The following is a 19,720-nucleotide window of genomic DNA, read 5'->3' on the forward strand; positions in this document are numbered from 1 at the left end:
GCAGAAACATCTAGTTCTCTCTTACTATCTCCTTGTCGTAGCCTGTTTCCTCTTCCCATTCTCTTTTAAGCCTTTCCCCCATTCAATTTATTTTTATATCACGTAATTTGTCTTCGCTGTTTTCTGCTCATCATAATTTCTGGAACTCAGTATGTTTTTCTCTCTTTATATCGCTTTCCAAATCATTCTGACACACTTAACATTGTTGCTTTCAGTGCCCATAGCAGCAAACACATCATCAGCACAAACTAGAATAGATCCTATACTTTTTTTTTTCCACTTTGTGTGACGTGAAAGAGCAAACTTGCATCAATAAAATCAATCAAATAAACCCTAATTCCACCTGTTGGAGAGAAAGAGATGTGGGGATTGATTGGCTTTGGTATTACAGATTACATATATTGAAAAATGAAAATGATGCAACCAAATCAAACACTAACTTGGCATTTGCCAGCATCATACAACATGCATGCATGTTTTTATTGCAAAAACAATTTATTTTGCTCCTCAGAATGTTCACTTTCAGACTTTAAATTGTTAATAGAAGTGCATTGCAGTAACGGTGTCACGTATTGCTCAAAAATGGTTTATCATCAACATCAGAAAGAAATTCTTACAAAGCAAACATTTTTCAAGAGTTGATGAAAATATCGCCAAAAGCAGTCCGTCCTCCTTTGAATGCAGCTTAAATTTATTGGTTTATTTTAAGATTCCTCTTTGAAATCCTTAACTGTGACATGCTTGAGTCAATAAAGAGGTCTCAGATGAGGATCCATTTTCATTAATGATGCTAATTTAAAATGTATATGCATATATTTAAAACATTTCATTATATACTTCAACTTCATATTAAAGCCTTGTCAGTTTACAGTACATACAAACTAAGACTTTAGGTTTCCTGAATTCCTGACACTGACAGGGAAGAATATATTTTTTTAAAGTTGTGTGATCAGAGCAGTTTATCTGGTCACCTAAAATCTATTAGATCCCTTGATTAGTTGAAAATATTTTTACTTCCCCTTCTCAAAACAAACTAATGCAAGTTTAGCAACAAGGTAATCAGTAATAATTCATATTAAAAAGTAGATTTACTCGGTTGATTGTGCTTTATGCAGTTTCTAAAGTGCCACCTTTAGAGACCCAGATCTGACTTATATAAATAAAAGCAATAACGCCAGGACCTTTTTAAGTGGCAAGTTTTGTTTGATATTGATCAGCAGGATCAATTTCAAAGTAACACAGATAAGAAAATTACAATTATGCTGCCAAATTAAATGTCACTTTAAGATTGGTTTGGAATAACATTTCCTGTGTTGCCTTTCTATCCAAAATCTATAGATGTTAAATATTATTAGATTATATTATTTAGACAAGAAACTGTTCAATTTAACACTTTCAGGTTAAAGAGCAATACATATAATAAACTATGTTATCTCTGTTGGTAACATTTTATATAATCCTTCTCTCGTTTCCTCTCCTCTCCTCTCCTCTCCCTTCCTTTCCTTTATTTCTGGGATGAAGGAAAATCTCTTGCGTCATCACTTCACCCACCTACCTATATTATATTTAAGAATACCAGAGTGAGTGGGATTGATGCATTACGCCATAGTTCGAAGCAGCTCTTTTGCTTTGTAATCCCGTATATCAGAACCAAAATGTAATGATTTTAATGAACTTTCACACAGTGTGACTCACAATTGAGAAATAGACTCCATTCTGCTCAGTGGTTCACACCACACTCTTTATGGGCTTGTCTGAGCCCATCATAAACCCAGAACTTCACCTAGAGGTCACAGGTATGAGATTAATTTTCTCAAAAGCATTTTGAGAGCATTGATGTCGCACTGATGCACCACGTAGCAAAAGTGATCAGATGGAGAAAGGAAACCTGAGACATGGAGAAGTAGAAGGTTTTTATTACTTCTCCCCTACGGCTAAATTTTCTTCAGACACAATTTCAAACTCTTTATGAGCTGTATGTTTTTTTTTTTACTTGATCAAAACTTATTATTACTATTTTTAACTCAAATCAGAGCTAGTGCAATTTTGTATGAAGGCCTGATTTAGTTCATCATTAATATTGTATCTGGCACATTATTTACTTTGTGAGTGTGTTATTGTAAGTGCATATTAAGGCTGTAGATCATTTTTGTTATTAATCAATCAATTAATCAACAAATTATTTTGGATCAATAATTTTTTTAAATTTTTTTTTAATAATCAAATATGACAATTTGTTTGTCGTTAGTTGTTTTTAACCTGAGATTTCCCTATAAAATCCTCATATTTGAGAAGCTAAAATTGGAGAACGTCAGCAATTATCAATACAGCTGCAGAATCTTGTTTGTTATCGGCAGGCGATCAATTATTTTACTCATCATTTCCACGTAGAGTGGTGCTTCATTACCCATCACTACATCACAATAGACAGAGACTAAATCTTCATTTCATAAAATAAAAATTGATATTAAAGTGGAAGGGGAAGGTTTTCATTCTAAACTCAATTGAATTACAGATGTTAAATGAAAAATACTGTATTGTCCTGTGATTGTAAATTGTGTTATGGGTGCCATTTAAGTCACACTTACCCAACACGTCACATTTATAGACATAAATGACTTATAACTGATATTATATGTCAGTGTATTTTGTTGTATTTGTCAATAGCTGTTATGTACCAGTTATGAATGTAACCATTCATAACTGGTACATTAAAAGTAGATCAAAACAAATGACTGACAAAATGATTTAATACAGTTTTAATCATATAAAATGAATATTTATAATTAACATGAAATTAGAATGTGGAGGATGTGTTGCTATTATTTATAATTTGTATCATATTAATTATAGTCTCAAAATATATTTATTAAGTATAAATAACAAATTAGTTAAATACTTCTACTAATGACAACTGCAAGATGTAGCTGAAAGCTCAACAATTTATATGTGTAGGTTTTATAACACACTTTAGGGAATTATTGATGTGTGTAATCATATATCATAAAATGTGACCACAGCTATAATTTAGATGGTTATCAGTCTTTCATTAACTGTTAATACACCAGTTACAGATTCTTCATTGGAGTTCATTTTGTTGACAAAACCATTATTAAACACTTGAAATGTCATTATTACTGCTCACAACTTCATTGGTGTTTTAACCATTTTATAATACACTGCTAAAAGAGGTGAAATTGTGGGTGAGGGATATAAAAGGGGTGGAGTTATCCATCCTGCTCTTTAGGATTGCTCAAGGTATTTTGTAAGTCAATAGCCCAACCTACACCAGTCCTCAGTGAAAAGTCATGTGTCCAAGGATTGATTAATAAAAATCAAACAAGTTGTACATCTTAAGTATATATACCCTGCTGAGTAGTGAATCTGCCTAAAGATGTTTTCATGCCACAGGTGTCATCTGTCTGTCCCCAGCCAGCCTCCCTGCCACTCTGACTGACCCATGATGCCTTGGGCTTGATGTGTTGCCATGACAACGAGGCAGCTAGCCACCCATCTTGTGAAGCATGCAGGCCTCATTGGGACTCCTTCCTGAAAGTTGTTTTCCTCCTTCCTCTTTTAACGTCTGACAGTCTTTATCTTTGCATCTCCTGTAAGTGGATTTGCGTCTGGGGTTCGTTTGAGAGATGAGAGCAGTTACAGTTACAGTGAGGTTTCCTGCAATTCTTTGTGTTATGTGGTCTATTTCTCAGAGTAGCCCTCCACATTATTGTGAGTGTGTGTAGGCTAAACTTAGCACAGACTTTCTTGATGTTAACGATGTAACAAGCTATCTGTCCAATTCACAATAAGCCTTTATGGAGCATGACACTAATCTAATGCAGGAAAGAAGTGCTTGAGACTCTCCCTTGATTTTTCTCTGGAGTAATCTCTCTTTCACAGTCTGTTGCTGTTTCTGTCTGCCTCTCACACACAAAGGACCATCTGTGGGTCAGAAATAGAGACATGGATCAGGGGTGGTCTGAATAAAAGACAGACAGGGAGACTGAGAAGATATCATATCATAAATGTAATACCAGGCTCCACTTTAGGAAAGAAGTGCCCATCACCATTTACTTTCAACTTTGAAATGGATTTGATGGATAGACAGGGGGCTCTGTTTGATACCGATTTACTGTCAGAACACAGATACACCATGCACTACTAACCTGGTTTCCCCAATTATCCTCAGTGTGGCCTGTCAAAACAAATTGATAAGTTACCAACTGCTTTGTTTGCTTAACAACACACTAAATGATTCATGTATCATCAACTATATGAAGATATATGATGAGAGTAGGTCCAAAGTGGGGGTAGTAATATCCCATAATATGCCCTAGTCTCTTCTTGACTCATTACTTTTTATTTTCCAAACAAACATGGACTCATATTTCTTAATGGCAAACTTTGATTGATTTTATTTGTTGCAGTGCTACAAAGCTCATGGCATGGGAGGGAAACCCAGCGTGCATCATGATAAAATGCATGGAATCAGCACATGACACGTCTTGCATGGCAATACAACGATGGCTGCCGTCGTATATAGGCTATATACTGTAGCTACAACACTGAATAGACATGAGCTTGTACATTAAGAGCGAAAGTTTCTGTCTCATGTCATCGGTGGTTTCTTTTTACACGATCCTCAAACACACGTAAAAGAGACTGTCCCTGAATGAAAAGGTTTTTTTTTTTTAAATTGTTGTACTGTTCTATAGAGCCAGTGAACATTTCCTGCTGTCCGGTTAATTGCTGCACATTTAGAACAACGCAAAATGTTGTCACTGTCTGGTCACGGTCTGTGAAATTTGCATCTTATGATCTTCTTGAAAGCACTTTGGAAGTCTTTGTTGAAGTAGGCATATATGATGGGGTTGAGGAGAGAGTTGGAGTAACCCAGCCAGTTTATGACAGCGCCCAGCCAGTCAGGCATGTAGCAGCTCTCTGCACAGAAAGGCAGTACCAGTGCGACGATGAAAAAGGGCAGCCAGCAGAAGATGAAAGTTCCCATGATGATCCCGAGTGTTTTCACCGTTTTACGCTCCCTGGCTAGCGCAAGCTTTCTCTTCGCTCCCGAGTTCTTTTCATTCATGTTTTCATAGCCCTGCGAGGGGGACTGTGGGGTATTGGGCAGGGGAAGGTGCGTCTTTGAGTTGCTGATAACTTCTATGATCTCCAGTGACTCGCCCTCGTCTACATGCTTCACCGCGCCGTTTACGCACGGAGAGCTGTGTTTGGATTCATCGCTGCGCTTCCAGCCTTTGCCACCGGCCTCCCCGTTGGTTTTCTTGTGGAAAATGCCCGGAGACACAGTTAAGCACTTTTCTGACACTTTTGATTTCTCGGATTTCTTGACTGTCTTTCTAATCCGAAACCGAGCAGCCTTGAAAATGCGCCCGTACAGGACCAGCATGAGGATAAGAGGGATGTAAAAAGCCCCAAACGTGGAGTAGATGGTGTAGCCCGGGTCCTGGCTGATCATGCAGGCGTCGGGGTTCGCCCTGTCTTCGGCGCTTCTCCAGCCTAACATAGGCGGAATAGAGATGGAGAAACCAATTATCCAAGTCACGCTAATCAAGATCGCAGCTCGCCTCGGTGTCCGTTTGTTTACATAGTCAATGGGGTCTGTAATGGCCCAGTACCTGTCCAAGGCTATTGCGCACAGATGCAGGATGGATGAAGTGCAACACAGTACATCCAGAGAGATAAATAAATCACAGATCTCCTGCCCTAAAGTCCACTTGTTTAAAACCTGGTAAAGGGCCGCCATTGGCAAAACCAACACCGATACCATGAGGTCCGTCACAGCCAGGGATCCGATCAGGTAGTTGGCCACATTCTGGAGAGATCTCTCCAGGGCGATTGCTGCCACGACGCACGCATTGCCAAATATGGAACAGAGGATGAGGGCCCCCAGGAGCAGAGAAGTAATAATCTGGTAACTGAGCACCAGATCTGGCGGAGACCCAGACCCCGTGCCATTCTCACTCCCGTCCCAGTCGGCAACCACGTCCACCCCATCAGGGTAACCGCTGGTGGCGTTGCTGTCATTTCTGCTTGTTGTTATAAAATCCATTATGCGACCACACTCAAAGCACAACTTCCCCAAAGCAGTGGGGGACAGGCAACTCGACAAATAGGCAAGAAGCAGTCAGCTCCTCACACTGCTGCTGTTGCTGCTGTGCGTTTTACCGGCTCCATCGGAGTTACCGAGTTCGTGCGGTCGCTCTCAGGACGCATGACGCAGGCGTGTTTGTGAGTGTGTGTGAGGGGGTTGTGTGTTGTAGCCCATGAGTGTTGACAGCCGGGTGCGATCACTGGTACTGCGAATCATCTGAACTTGGTGACGGCGTGAATTCATTTATACCAACAGCTTTGGGTACGTCAGACCGGGAGGAGGTTGCCCTGGAGTTTTGTGCCTTTGCTCTCGTTGTTGCTCCGTTTTTCACTGCAGACAGCCGATGAGGGTGCAAAGCTCTACTTTCCTTTTTTCCCTCTCCATTATTTTACTCTTCGGACTCACTGAATACAGCATTTTGTGGATTTTTTTTTTTTTATTATTTTTTTTTTTAGTTTAGTCTACAGCTCAAAGACTAAGTGTCAACCTGTAAACGGATTTACCACAAAATAACAAGATATCACTAAAACAAACAAGGCAAACCTTTCGGCGGCTACTCGAGTTGGAAATATTATCCGAGCAAATATCTGTCTTGACTTCAAATGAACTTTTCGTTTAAGACAGCTTCATTTGACACGTTTTTTTTTTTTCTAATCAGGTAAAATAACTCAGATAAGAAGTGTTCAACGAGTTCACTGGTGCCGCATTGTAGGCTATTTGTATTTGAACCGAGATTGAGAGAAAGGTAAAATGCCCAAAGAGCGACAGGTAATTTCAGAACCAGGGACAGCTCCTCGTCAGTCCAGAAAGGAATGCTGCTGCCATCTGCTGTCCACAAAGGGTATTGCACAAAACAATGAACGCTGTTCTGTCAGTGCTTTGAGTTTAGAGAAGGGTTGGGCTCCTGAAAGGGATGGTGGGATGGTAAAAGAGAGGTGAGGACCCTCGTGTGTGTGTGTGTGTGTGTGTGTGTGTGTGTGTGTGTGTGTGTGTGTGTGTGTGTGTGTGTGTGTGTGTGTGTGTGTGTGTGTGTGTGTGTGTGTGTGTGTGTGTGTGTGTGTGTGTGTGTGTGTGTGTGTGTGTGTTTGAGAGAGAGAGAGACAGAGAGAGAGAGAGAGAGAGAGGATTCTTTGGAAAACTAGCTGCCTTTGCCTCATGTTTGATTGTATTTGAGCAAATGAATAATGTCAGCAGTGAGTCAGAATACAGCCTGAATGAACACATTGAGGACAAATAAACATGACTTTGCAGGCTGAAGGTGAGGGGACAAGGGAGTATGAGGTTGAAGTATAGAGAATTTATCTCAGAATAAAAATTATTGGAAAAAATTCCACAAACTATCAAACTATAAGAGGTCTGCAGGATAGTCAGGCCAGGCCATAATTTAATGTTTAAAATAAAACAAAATCTGGATACTGAAACGACAAAAGGACATTGTGAAATATCCAATAAGGAAACTGAAATGTAAACTAGAGAATTTCAAAATTTAAATGCTGAAATGTAAAAGTTTAAATTGAAAGCTCAAACAGTGCACAGTGTGGAGAGACATAATTCCTGCTGGCCAAGATGAAGTTGATGATATACTAGAATAGCTACAACCATGGTTAGAAGTATCCCAGCCTATTGTGTCTCAGGCATTAAATTGCATATAAAGATGGGTTTTGTGCCACCATCCACTCCCCTGACTGCCTGTTGCTCAAGACCCCTGAATTTAAATGACCCTGCTGCTGTTGTAAAAGCAACAATTACAACAGAAATGAATCTGTTACTCAACGTTTTTAGTGATTTCTATACCAAAATAACCTTTTCACAAGTTTAATCACTCAGTTTGTGATCAGTAAATTCCTTGTGCCATTTGGAACTCACAACACTAGTCTGATTTTGTGCCTTTAATGTATTGAAGTCACAGTTGTAAACACCTATAAAGTGCAGTAAACAGAAAAAAAAAATCCCAAATCAAATCAATACTGCGTGGCTTTGCCTTTAAAAGAGCACCAACTTTGCTCAGTACACCTGTACCCAGTTTTTAAAGTACTTGGCAGGTAGTTTGTCCATATAATTGACATATTTGACAGCTACACAAACACACACACACACACACACACACACACACACACACACACACACACACACACACACACACACACACACACACACACACACACACACACACACACACACACAGTGAGTAAAAACAGCTGACACCATGATAGTGGAGGGGGAAAAAGGTGGCTCTGGCTTTTTCACCTTATTTTTGTGAGTTCAGTGGTTGCATAGTGGTGTGTTTTCTATAGGTCTCATAGAACAATAGTGAGGCCACGAACAGTGCACCTATTGTAATGGGGCTCACCACAGGGACTTTGTCTTTGTCAACAGTGTGGAATGCCCCAGGGGGCAGGACAGTCCGGGCCAGAGAGCTGCACTGCTCACCTCCTCTGCACTGGAACAGTCCCTCTGGATCCTAAAAAAAAAAGAGCTTGTATCTATACATCCAGAAGAAGTGGGAGGCAGAGAGAAGACCAAGGGAAGGATGAAAGGGGAAAGACCAGGCTAGCTTGTTGAAGTTGCGTCAGATGTGTTCTGCTGGTGACTGTGAGACTTGAAAGAGCCGTGATGAGCTCCCATGCGGGAGCTTCTGGTCTAAATGGTTCAAGCAGAGCAGGAGGTAGTGGAACTGAGGATGCCGGTGAAGAAAACAGCAACAATGAGACTCACACCCCGTGCTCAAAGGCAGTGAGACCCCGGCTGAGGACTGCAGATCCAGCCGGAGAAGGAAGGTCGAGTAGTGTGGAGCAGCTGGTGAGACCTGCCCTGCCAGGGAGGAAATCACACCGAAAGACCTGCGTCGCGGACACCAGAGGAAGATGGAGAGAGGGAAACGAAGACAGGGGTGAAGAGAGACTCAGTGCTGAACTTTTAGGTGGCAAGGAAAGAAGAAAACAAAGGCACAGAAAGACGGAAAGAGCAGATACACATGGAGATGGAGGCCAGGATAGGCAGGGAAGAGGAAGCACTGAAAGTTTGTCTAGCAGTAATTCTGACATTCAGTTAAACGGCATTTTGGAAGTTGGAGAGAAATCAAACAACTTACAGAGAGGACACACGTGTCCTAGACCTCAAGGCATCGGCTGCACTCGGAACGTCACTCCCAATGTAAACTCTCAGAGTCCTCGGCCTTCCATCCGAACCAGATCCATACCTCTGTCACCTAGGAGACTTTCATCCAGGCCAGCTGCAGGAGACTTGCACCACTACTCATTCACTTCATCCAGAGAGCCAGATCCATTCTGGGTGGAGGTGAGAACAGGGGCAGCAACTGGACGATCGTCCCAAAGTGGTCACACACAAATCCCATCTCTCACCTTCTCAGAGCTGGGAGAGGAAGAAGAGGAGAACGAGGAAGACGAGGAGAACGTGGAAGATGGCGAGGAGGGAGGCAGTGGGGTGATGGAGGTGATGAGTCAAACCATGACCTCAGCAGTGTTGGTGCCTTGTGTTCCTGTTGGGGAGAGGAGGATGAGTAAAAGAGAGAAGAACAGGATCAAAAGTCTGAGGAGGAGGCAAAGGAGGAGGGAGAAATGGAGACAAAGTCAACAGCAGGAGAGCAGACAGGTGAATGACACAATGACAATGAATACTGATGTAACTCTTCTTTTACCAAATGTTTAAGACTAAGATTATTCACCTCCTATCTTTGTGTCCCACAAGAAGAACCACCAAGCTGGTGATTTCCCAATTAATTAATACAAAGCAATTAATTCCTTAATTCCTTTTTTATGTGGTCAAGACTGGGAAAAATAAGGGTAATTATTTATTATTAATTATTACACATTTGATCAGTTAGCTAATCAAACTTTGCCCTCTTCAAATACATTCTTTATCAGTTTGCATTTGTGGGATCCTTCACCATGAACAGGGAAATAAAAACAGCCTGTTTCTGTTTTGGCAATATTGTCACTTTTAGGGAATATATGGACACAGCAAACTCCAAAGTTTCTTAAGTGATGTCCTCAGATTCAGTCAGGCACTTAAGTTACTCAATTGAACCACTTACAGGTCTATTTATATTTTATGATGGATGCAAAAAAATTAAACAAAAGCTGTGTTGTGTGTGTGTGTGTGTGTGTGTGTGTGTGTGTGTGTGTGTGTGTGTGTGTGTGTGTGTGTGTGTGTGTGTGTGTGTGTGTGTGTGTGTGTGTGTGTGTGCGTGTGCGTGGGTGTGTGTGTTTGTGTAGCCCAGAACAACAAGGACAGAAATCAGACTTAAATATTGCTGTGCTGCATCTACTTTTCACTGTATTTGACACTTTATATGACAGTGTGTGTGTGTGTGTGTGTGTGTGTGTGTGTGTGTGTGTGTGTGTGTGTGTGTGTGTGTGTGTGTGTGTGTGTGTGTGTGTGTGTGTGTGTGTGTGTGTGTGCGCATGCGTGCGTGCCTGTGTTTATGTTCATGTTCATGTTCATTTCATCTAGACTGTCACTCTCGACAGCCATATCAGCACCCAGCTCATTTCAATGGCCATTGTGTGCACGGTTTAAAGTGGGGTTACATCTGAATTAGTTGCATGATGAGGCTTGGGCAGAGAGCCCTTCAAACCCAAACAGACAAAAGAGCAGATTCTGTTTTGATTGGCTGCTGCAGATCCGCAGTCACGTTGGTGTAATGAAATTCTTCCGACTGCTGTGTTACAGAAAGCTGAATAGAATTAGTTGCTTTGGGACTTTCATAATATCAGTTTCCTAATTCTGTGCTCCACTGCAGATTGTATTGTTCTTAGTTAAGATATTCCTCTGTCGTGTTCACTGGAGATGGTGTGTTAATGTTCAACCGTGAGGTACATACATAATACACATATTATCAGGCTCCAGCAGATATAGTTATTGTGTCCATTATAATGTGGTGAATTATTTCTTTGGGAGAATGCAGATGCAACCACAAGGAAGATACATGCGTTGTTAATGAATAAGACAAACGGGATTTGACATGTTAATAAGCAAGCTTTAATACTGCTGGTAATCATATTTGAACTTTGGAGAAAGCCAGGTATGTTGCTTCCTCCTGCTGCAGTCTTTATGCTAAGCTAAGCTAATTGCCTCCTTGTGGCAGCTTCATGCTTACCACACACTCTTTGAAAGTAGTATTGATCCTCTCATTTAACTTTCAGAGAAAAATTAACAGAATTTGTCCAACTAGATAATCCTTTTTTATTTATTCAAGGGAAATGAATGAGCTTGCTTGCTCATTTATCATCATCAAGCCTTACTGTATGCATTGCCTCTTCTCAGCTCGATCCAGCTTGATACTGGCACAGTTACGCTCAGTCTCACTCGGGAGAAGATCAGTACATTATTGCTATTAGCCTTTGAGCATCACTTAAGCGCCTGGGACTTCTACTGGCTGGTGAGCAAATGTGTTTTTTTTGTGTGTTTTTTTTTACTTTTCCATTCTTGTGGTCACAAAGCCTGGTTCAGATTTTGGACATGTATTTCACAATTGGTTTTAACAGCTAGAGTCTTTTAAGTGTTTATCCCCCTTCCTAGACTTACTCTAACATATCTAGATTGATGTGGCTTTTGACTTCCTGGCATGTGGAAAACCTAGTTTTAGCCTCTCTGATTGAACCTCATGTGACTCTGTTTCCAAGTACAATGTTATGTGGTAGTTTCTGCATACAGTTTACTGAAGGCCAAACTACAAGACGTGATTTCTTCCTGTGTGATGGAGAGGCAATTAGTGTTGGCTTGTTCAGATATTTTTTCCAGTTGTTAATTGCTGTTGTAAAAATTATTATGTAATTTTAGTTGCTGTTAGAAGTCCCGCAAAAGCACTTATTGCTGTTGTAAAATAATTATAATTGTTTCAAGTTTACACTAACCACATTTTTGGTGGGTTTAGTCATGCAATTACTGCGGTAAATTGGAAGTAAAAAAAAATAAATAGTGTAAACTGTATGTCTGTATTTGATAGAATTAGTGTTTTTATGTATTTATGCACTGATTTACCATCGTAACCAAGACGAAGCTGCCATGCTAACAGTGCATGTTGCCAGGGGAGAGCCTCAGTATATGATTACTTGGGAGCTATGCATTCTCTCCTCTGTGTTAATGGCACACCTTGGGAGGCAGGGCTGGTGCAACAGGGAAGTCCCTCGAGCTCCCCCTGGGTGAGAAGGTGGTAATTACTCTGGAAACACCCCCAGGCTTTTTCAACACTTGGAGCTTCAGACACCAATCCCGGGGGTCTGCGACACATGTCTGAGGAGGAGTTGGGGGACTTGAGGAGCCCCAGATACTGTTCTTAAAATTAGTTTTGGTACGTCCTCTCATATGAGTTATAGCTGGGATTTGGAAATGGGAAGTGGGGTGTGGATTCAGGTGCAGAGACACTTGGGAGGTAGGGCAAGTTGACTGAGGAGAAGGGAAGACTTTGAGAAGTGGAGGTGGCAGATGTGTTGTGCTGTATGAGATAAAATGATATTAAATAGATTAAAAATAAGTAAGGTCCATCTGCAAATTAAATAAATGTGTTTATCTTGTACGACTGAGTATGCTAAACTCATAATTTGGCTTCAGCCTAAAAAGTGAGGGGTTACATCCTGAGATGCAGCACTGTTTTCTTTAAAGTGAACAGAGCTTGAATTAGGGCCAACACCAGGGTCCAATTGTTTTCTCCAACGAATAATGTTTACAAGATGTGTGAAAATGTAGGTAGGGTAGACATTTCACTCCACTGAACTCACACCTGACACCCTCACAAGTCTGTGTCCTCACACATATTATTATGCTGTTTTGGTGGGTGTCGAAGAGGTTTACACTCATCAAACAGGGTGAATACACTCAACAAACATGATGAAAAAGAGAAAAGTATTTAAAACGGAATCTCCAGAGGAATGCAAAAGAATACATTTTCACAAATATTTAAATCCAGTTGGTGCTTAAAATATCATATGCGAGAGGTCAGAGCTCTGGATTGGTTTTCTGAACTGTTGTCTGATGCAAACAAAGATACTAATATAGTCTGTGTAGGCCACATCATGTAGGCATGACCATGCAGGAAGATAGGAGATGAAGTTCAAATTAAAATCTCATGGACACTATTTCAAAATCAATTTTAAATTTCAACCAAAGCATTACAAAAACAACACAATACATGAGAACTACAATTCCTTGCAACTGAAAACATACATGTTTAAATCTTTATACACATAAAAATGTAACTGCATGAGCAGGAGGTCTGTAGTCATGCAGGAGAAGATGTTTGCATGGGAGTTGACAGAGCCATCAACCCTCAACAAGCTGCCTGATTCTTCATTGTTTAATAGCATCTTTTTCTACCTCCGCCTTTTCACCACACCCAGAGCTCAACAGGGAACCCATCCAGCAGCAGCAGCAGCAGCAGCAGCAGCACCAGCAGCAGTGATGATGATGAGGCCCTGAGCACCAGGGACAGGGAAGGTTACATCTGCGCTGTATGCTTGGATGTGTACTTCAGTCCATACATGTGCCATCCCTGCAACCACATCTTCTGCGAACCCTGTCTGAGGACACTGGCTAAGAACAGCCCGACTAATACTCCATGCCCGCTGTGCAGAACAATCATCACACATGTCTTCTTCCAAAAGGGTGAGATTATGGGCAAAAAACACTTACAACAAACCTTATTCAATAACTCTTAGAAAAATAAATTGAAATACTTAATACTTCTACGCGTTATGCACCTCAGCATTCGAAGTTAAATACTATGTAAATTATTTTTTATGTTTTAAGTAAAAAATTTGCCTGAACAGTTTTTATTTTAAATGAAATCCCACACAATCAAAACCAGTAAATGCATAAAAAAGTGATGATAGCAAAGAGGTTGCGTGTCTTTCAGCTTCATGTGTATTGCTGTGTTTGTTACACAGATGACATCTAAGCTGCAGATTGTTCACAAGGCCCAGCTGCAGATGTCCCACAGGGAGCAGAGTAGACCTTTAGTTCAGCTCTGACCAGATGAGTCACCCAGACAGAGGAGACAAAATCAAACGCAATGTGAACACTTTCATTTAGTGCTTTCTGATGGAAGACAGAAGTAGTGTTCCTTTTAGGTGGAAAATGCACTGCAATATAATGACAACAGATGTTTGTGTTTTGCTTTTCACCAGTGAAACAAAAATCAAACCCTAACACTCTATGTAAGCCTTTATACAGTATTGTTATGTCCTGTAATAATATGCATTTTCTATATATATATATATATATATATATATATATGCTGTATTTTGACAAAAGTGTTTCATGTAACCTTATGATAACTGCATACTGATTAAACACAATGTACTCTGATTTGGACAAATCTATGAATAAGTAATGAACTTCTGTGATTCATGTTGGCCTACTTCTAGACATATGTAGTAGAAAATGAGCGGCAGGGATGGGGTCGTTATGAGGACTGTAGAAACACTGAGGGCTCTTGTTCATGATTAGATGACAAGATTAGATTCTTGTGTTGATTACCAAAGCCAAGGTCATTCTGGAGCAGAACAAGGAGAAAATTATGCAGGCTAGTGATGCTACATCTGCTGTTTCTGAATATATTTACGAAATCAAGCATCATCTATCCAGGCTATCAAGAAATGGATATGTGAGTAAGATGTTCGCTCTTTGTCTTTCTTACAGAACTGAACCAAACAGCAAGGACATTCTTCCCGAAGGAATACCTTTCCCGGAAACAGAACTTTCAGAAAGCAAATTGTGCAAAGTGGCCTCTCCCGAGCTGCAGGAAACTCTTCCGCATCTTTGGAGGCAAGTTTCTAATTATACATATGTATGATCAATAGGCAAAAGGCCAGCAGCCCAAAAATGACTAATTTAATAAATAATACACTTATTTAAAATATAAATAGCTGCAAATGAAAATACAGTATTGCACATTTGACAGCTTTTCTTTTGGGACTTGTGACAGAGTAACAGAACTGCTACTCTCTAAAAGTACCTCATGTATTTAGCATTATACTAAATGCTTTATTGTGGTCGTGCGCAGAACTCAAATATAAGCAGCTGCTTTTTACACACACACACACACACACACACACACACACACACACACACACACACACACACACACACACACACACACACACACACACACACACACACACACACACACACACACACACACACACACACACACACAAACACACGCACAGATGAAATGTTTTTTGTTATCCATAGAATTCTTGGATAACAGCCATGCTTGAGTTGATACAAAAAATTGTGTTTGACGTTTAATAAAATACTGAGGTTATGAATTCTAATTACTCCAGCAGAACCACACACAAACAAAATTGTATTTGAAAAAAAAAATTCCCATGTTTTTGAAAAGTATTTTTTGAAAAGTTATCCTTCCTCTGTACATCTGTTGTATCACAACCCTCTGGTAGTGTCAGGTATGAAATAATTCTGGTGAATGCTAAAATTCAAAAGGCCAATTTTAAGATAGTTACATGAAAAAAACCAAGAATACAGCCTTAAAAACTAAACAATCGTAATGTGTGTATTTCATTGGCTTTAAACTCCTCTTTGTGTCGTTAAACCTCTCACATTCCCTGAAATACAAGGGTAGGTCAAAAAGGTCTGAGACTGATCCTGTTGCGCTTGAACGGCGCACAGCATTGTGACATGCACAGAGCTAAGAGAGGTTATAACCTTCCCAAAACCTATAAGTACTCAAGTTTTGTTGCTTGATTGAAATCAGCTCCTGAGTTACAAATGCTTATGTGAGCTGTGGTCCAGGTATGTTGGCACTTCTTTACACACCTGAAACTTGCGCAGAGAGTGCACATCAAAATTTGTGTCAAACTCTGAAAACTCAAACGCTGATTTTGATCAAGCGACAAAACTTGGAGTATTTACTGACAAAGGATATAGCTTCTCTGAGCTCTGTGCATATCACGGTGTTGTGCGCTGTCCACACCCCACATTTGCAGTCTCTGGACATTTTGATCCATCCTTACATTGCTGACCACATGACCTTTATGTCCTCTTGCCCTTCTGATACTTTTTTTTTTTTAACCATGGAAACTTGTAACCAATGCATGCCATTGTAACATTAAATGAATTCACCCAACCCTGTATCACGCCAAAGCTAAAATGCACCCACGAGAGGACTGTGTGTCGTGGCATGGCTTTCCTTAAACCATGTGGTTTAGGGAAACAAAACCATAAACGACATTGCTTTAAAGAAATCTGTCGCATTCTCCCGAACTTGAATCTTGGTGTCTTCGGTGAAAGTCCGCACCTTTTGACCTCTAACGTGTGATGTGCATCTACTTTTCGTGAGGAAAACTGTTACAAAGACACGCTATCCTCCAGTGGAGTGTATTACACACTTCGCTGAGATAATGGGCTGATTCAGGACACACAGAAACTGTGGAACTATTTTGAAGCAAGATTTCATCATTTTTGGAGTGTCATTTTTATGAAATCTGTTTTTTACACCAGGCTTCCAGAGGCAGTCCAGTCCCATTGCTAGACGCCAGTTCCCCCATGGAGGAGGCTACCGTCTGGACACCATGGACTTTGACGATGACTCTCGGGGCTGGCGATTTGACATGGACATGGTCATCATCTACATCTACTCAGTCAACTGGATTATTGGCTTCTTCATATTCTGCTTTCTTTGCTATCTTTTTTTCCCATCATTTTGACAGTTCTGGCAACAATTATGGGGGCAACAAAGTTAAAGAAGATAGCTTGAAGAAGGATGAGGGTAAAGTAAGGAATTAAAGCTAAAGCAGAGGGCAGGTGAGTTCTTATGTATAGTGGAAAAGGGAAGAAATGAAGCCGTTGGATTTTAATGTGAAGCCAATGAGTGAATTTTAAGCAGGTGACATGGCGTGGTGGAGGAAAAACAACAGCACAGGTTGTTGGCTCTCATTAATAAATAATTTAAACGGGGAAATGGCGTAGGGGGATGTTTGGGAATCCAATGTTCTCTGTTCTCTGTGTCCACATGATGCACATGTAATGTGGGTTGCATAACATGTCCTGCTCCTGTATGGAAGGGAGTTAATATAACAGCTCTCAGGTTGTAGTGTTTTACTTTCAACATCATTTCATTATAGTTTACGACGCTCAAATTAATGTGGTCAGTTAGAATCTAATTATTTTTCCAATTTATACTGACATTATTTACAAGAGATTTCATACAATAACAGTTTAAATGGAGAATTCTAACTCACTCTAACTTCAACTGCATAGTTACCAACTCACATCCATTGCCAATAGCTCATTTCAATGGTAAAAGCAACAATTTAACATTTAGTCCTTAGGAAACACACGCATGAATAAGTCCTCCTTTAATTCAGTAAAAGACTCACAGAGTTCTCCCAGAGAACCCAAAACACTAAATATGAGCTGAGCTAAACTAAAAGACCCAAACAAAACAAAACAAAATGGATGTTCATGTTAATGCATCACCAGACTTGAATGAAGGATTAGCTTTTTGGTTGGCTTTGGGTTGAGACCATTTGTTCATGGATTTATCAACCTCTGGGTTCACGTGTCCCACCATACACAAAATAATTTATATAATTGGCACTTAAATATAGTATGTCTAGATGTTTTAATTTGCAATTAGATGGAATATGATGTGTTGTTTGTTCCCAAACCCCCCTGGATGGAATGAATGTTTGGCTGTACTCAAGCTCTTTATTCTATATCAAATAAAGTTTACAGAGAAACATCTACAGGTATGTAGATGTGGTTTTAAAATCTGTCAGTTTTAAGTGATTTTAATTTTTTGATAATGAACTTGTGTATATAAGCCAAATAAATTTATATTATTTCTGAAACACCCTAAAGTTGCTCTCACTGCACATATACTTCTCAGTTTGGTATAACTTTGCAATAACAATCCAGTACTGGTATTTATAGACAAATCATCTTCATACACTTGTAAATAGCCTAAGATATCACAAGTTAGTTTCTAAATCGTACACATGACAATCCTCAGTGAGGAGCTTATAGTTTTCATGTTATTTCATTATTTATTGATCAACATAAATTGTATGTACTGTATAGGTATTATCAAATTATTTGTAAAGAAATAAAAATGTATAATGATCTATTATTGCTATATTTTTGTTTTCTTTTATTAAGTGCTGTGCGTAAGGAGCCCATCGCTATCATTTAGGTGGAGTTGTCTGGTGTTTTGCCAACTGGATCACGAGCAAGCCTATAAGAACCGACACCTGGGACATAAAGTTTCACCACTGTGGCTGCTAAGACAGAAGGTGGAGTTGTCCCAACGATATATTTGGGTTTACTCTGTTGGAACCACCGACTCTGGTTACTTCTGGACTGGACTCCTGTGCAGTCCTGTGCCTGTTTCCATGATGTGAGATGCAAGGTCACTGACGAAGAGTTTGGGGAGGCCATGAAAAAGGACTTTCAGATGGCAACTCGGAAAGTCAGTAACGTTTTCAAACGGACTCTCTGCCAAGTGTTAATATGTTTATCAAAATTCAGAACAATTAATTGGCTTTTCAACTGCGGATGCCATTTTTTCTGAGATCAACACCAAAATTAAACACACAATCGAAGCAGACTGTGAGCTGATTAAACAGAATTACATTGTAAGTTTCTTTTTTCCCTGTGTTACTCTTTGTGTTAATGTGTGTGAATGCAGCTGTGTCAAAGGTTGCATATATAAAACACAAAAAATCAACATGGATTTTGAGAGTCTTCCTTTGCAATCATAATGAAACAGTAATGCGGGTTTGGGAAGAGCACTCACTAAGCACTGAAATTGAATCCTATTCATTTATAATATCTTCCACCCGTCTTTGTGGTTGTGAAAAGCAAGGAGGAGCAAATGGCCATAATACTGAAAGCCATTTCCGGGGCATTTTCAGTTGAAAGGCTTAAATGTTGAAAAAGTATATTTTGCTGGATGATGTCAAACTGTAAATGTATTGCTCAATGATACATTTAAACACTACTTTATACATGAAAGCAGCTTACTTTTATTTTAAGTAATACTTTTTGTGTTTATGTACAGTATTTGTCTATCATGTTTTACACAATGTGTAAGATATAACATAACTTGAAGATTTGAACTATCATGGATTCAGACCTATTCCAAAATATGCCTATACTACATATAAGCAGTGGTGGGAAGTTATTAAGTACATCATTCAAGTACTGTACTTAAGTACAGTTTTGAGATACCTATACTTCAATTCCACAACAATTGTAGTGGGAATCATTGCAGTTTCAAGTCCACTACATTGGTTTGACAGCTTTAGTTACCTTTCAAGTGCAGATTTGACACAATGAATCATAGATCAAGCTTTTAAAACACAATGTTAAAGATGAAACCAGTGGTTTTCAACCTTTGTCTTCAGACATCTTAGAGAAAGCAGTGTAGTCACATTTCAGATGTCTAGAATTTGTTAACAGTTCCAACAAATAGTGATTTTTTTTTTCCTTTAAACTTTTCACATGGTTTCTTTTAAATAAATGTTTAAATGATCAAAAATCTGATAATTGAGAAAAAGTTCAAAAACTAAAAACACATTTGTGGATCCTAACTTTGTTTTTTCTTCTTTCTTCTCCCAATAA

At 39.6% G+C, this 19,720-nt stretch overlaps 2 protein-coding genes across 2 annotated transcripts; one reads left to right on the forward strand and one right to left on the reverse strand.

Moving 5' to 3' along the window:
* Positions 1-4,387: 4,387 nt before the first annotated feature.
* On the reverse strand, positions 4,388-6,426 carry htr1aa (5-hydroxytryptamine (serotonin) receptor 1A a). Its single transcript, XM_069699555.1, has one exon. The coding sequence runs from the start codon at positions 6,071-6,073 to the stop codon at positions 4,790-4,792; it is 1,284 nt and encodes a 427-aa protein (XP_069555656.1). The 5' UTR covers positions 6,074-6,426; the 3' UTR covers positions 4,388-4,789.
* A 2,302-nt stretch (positions 6,427-8,728) lies between these two features.
* On the forward strand, positions 8,729-16,803 carry rnf180a (ring finger protein 180a). Its single transcript, XM_069699343.1, has 5 exons — positions 8,729-9,727; positions 13,474-13,584; positions 14,020-14,080; positions 14,774-14,899; positions 16,598-16,803. Exons 1-5 carry the CDS (start codon positions 8,729-8,731, stop codon positions 16,801-16,803), a joined length of 1,503 nt encoding a protein of 500 aa, XP_069555444.1.
* The last annotated feature ends 2,917 nt before the right edge of the window (positions 16,804-19,720 follow it).

The sequence above is a fragment of the Brachyistius frenatus genome, unplaced genomic scaffold (assembly GCF_029030835.1).
Source record: "Brachyistius frenatus isolate BFR_SWC_R1_liver_20210118 unplaced genomic scaffold, ASM2903083v1 Contig_30, whole genome shotgun sequence".
NCBI classification, from domain to species: Eukaryota; Metazoa; Chordata; class Actinopteri; family Embiotocidae; genus Brachyistius; species Brachyistius frenatus.

Coding starts and splice junctions, on each gene's coding strand:
- htr1aa (XM_069699555.1), bottom strand. CDS start 6,073: ATGGATTTTATAACAACAAGCAGAAATGACAGCAACGCCACCAGCGGT.
- rnf180a (XM_069699343.1), top strand. CDS start 8,729: ATGAGCTCCCATGCGGGAGCTTCTGGTCTAAATGGTTCAAGCAGAGCA. Junction 13,585..14,019: donor GGGAAGGTTACATCTGCGCT/GTATGCTTGGAT, acceptor TTTGTTACACAG/ATGACATCTAAGCTGCAGAT. Junction 14,900..16,597: donor ACTCTTCCGCATCTTTGGAG/GCAAGTTTCTAA, acceptor TTTTTACACCAG/GCTTCCAGAGGCAGTCCAGT.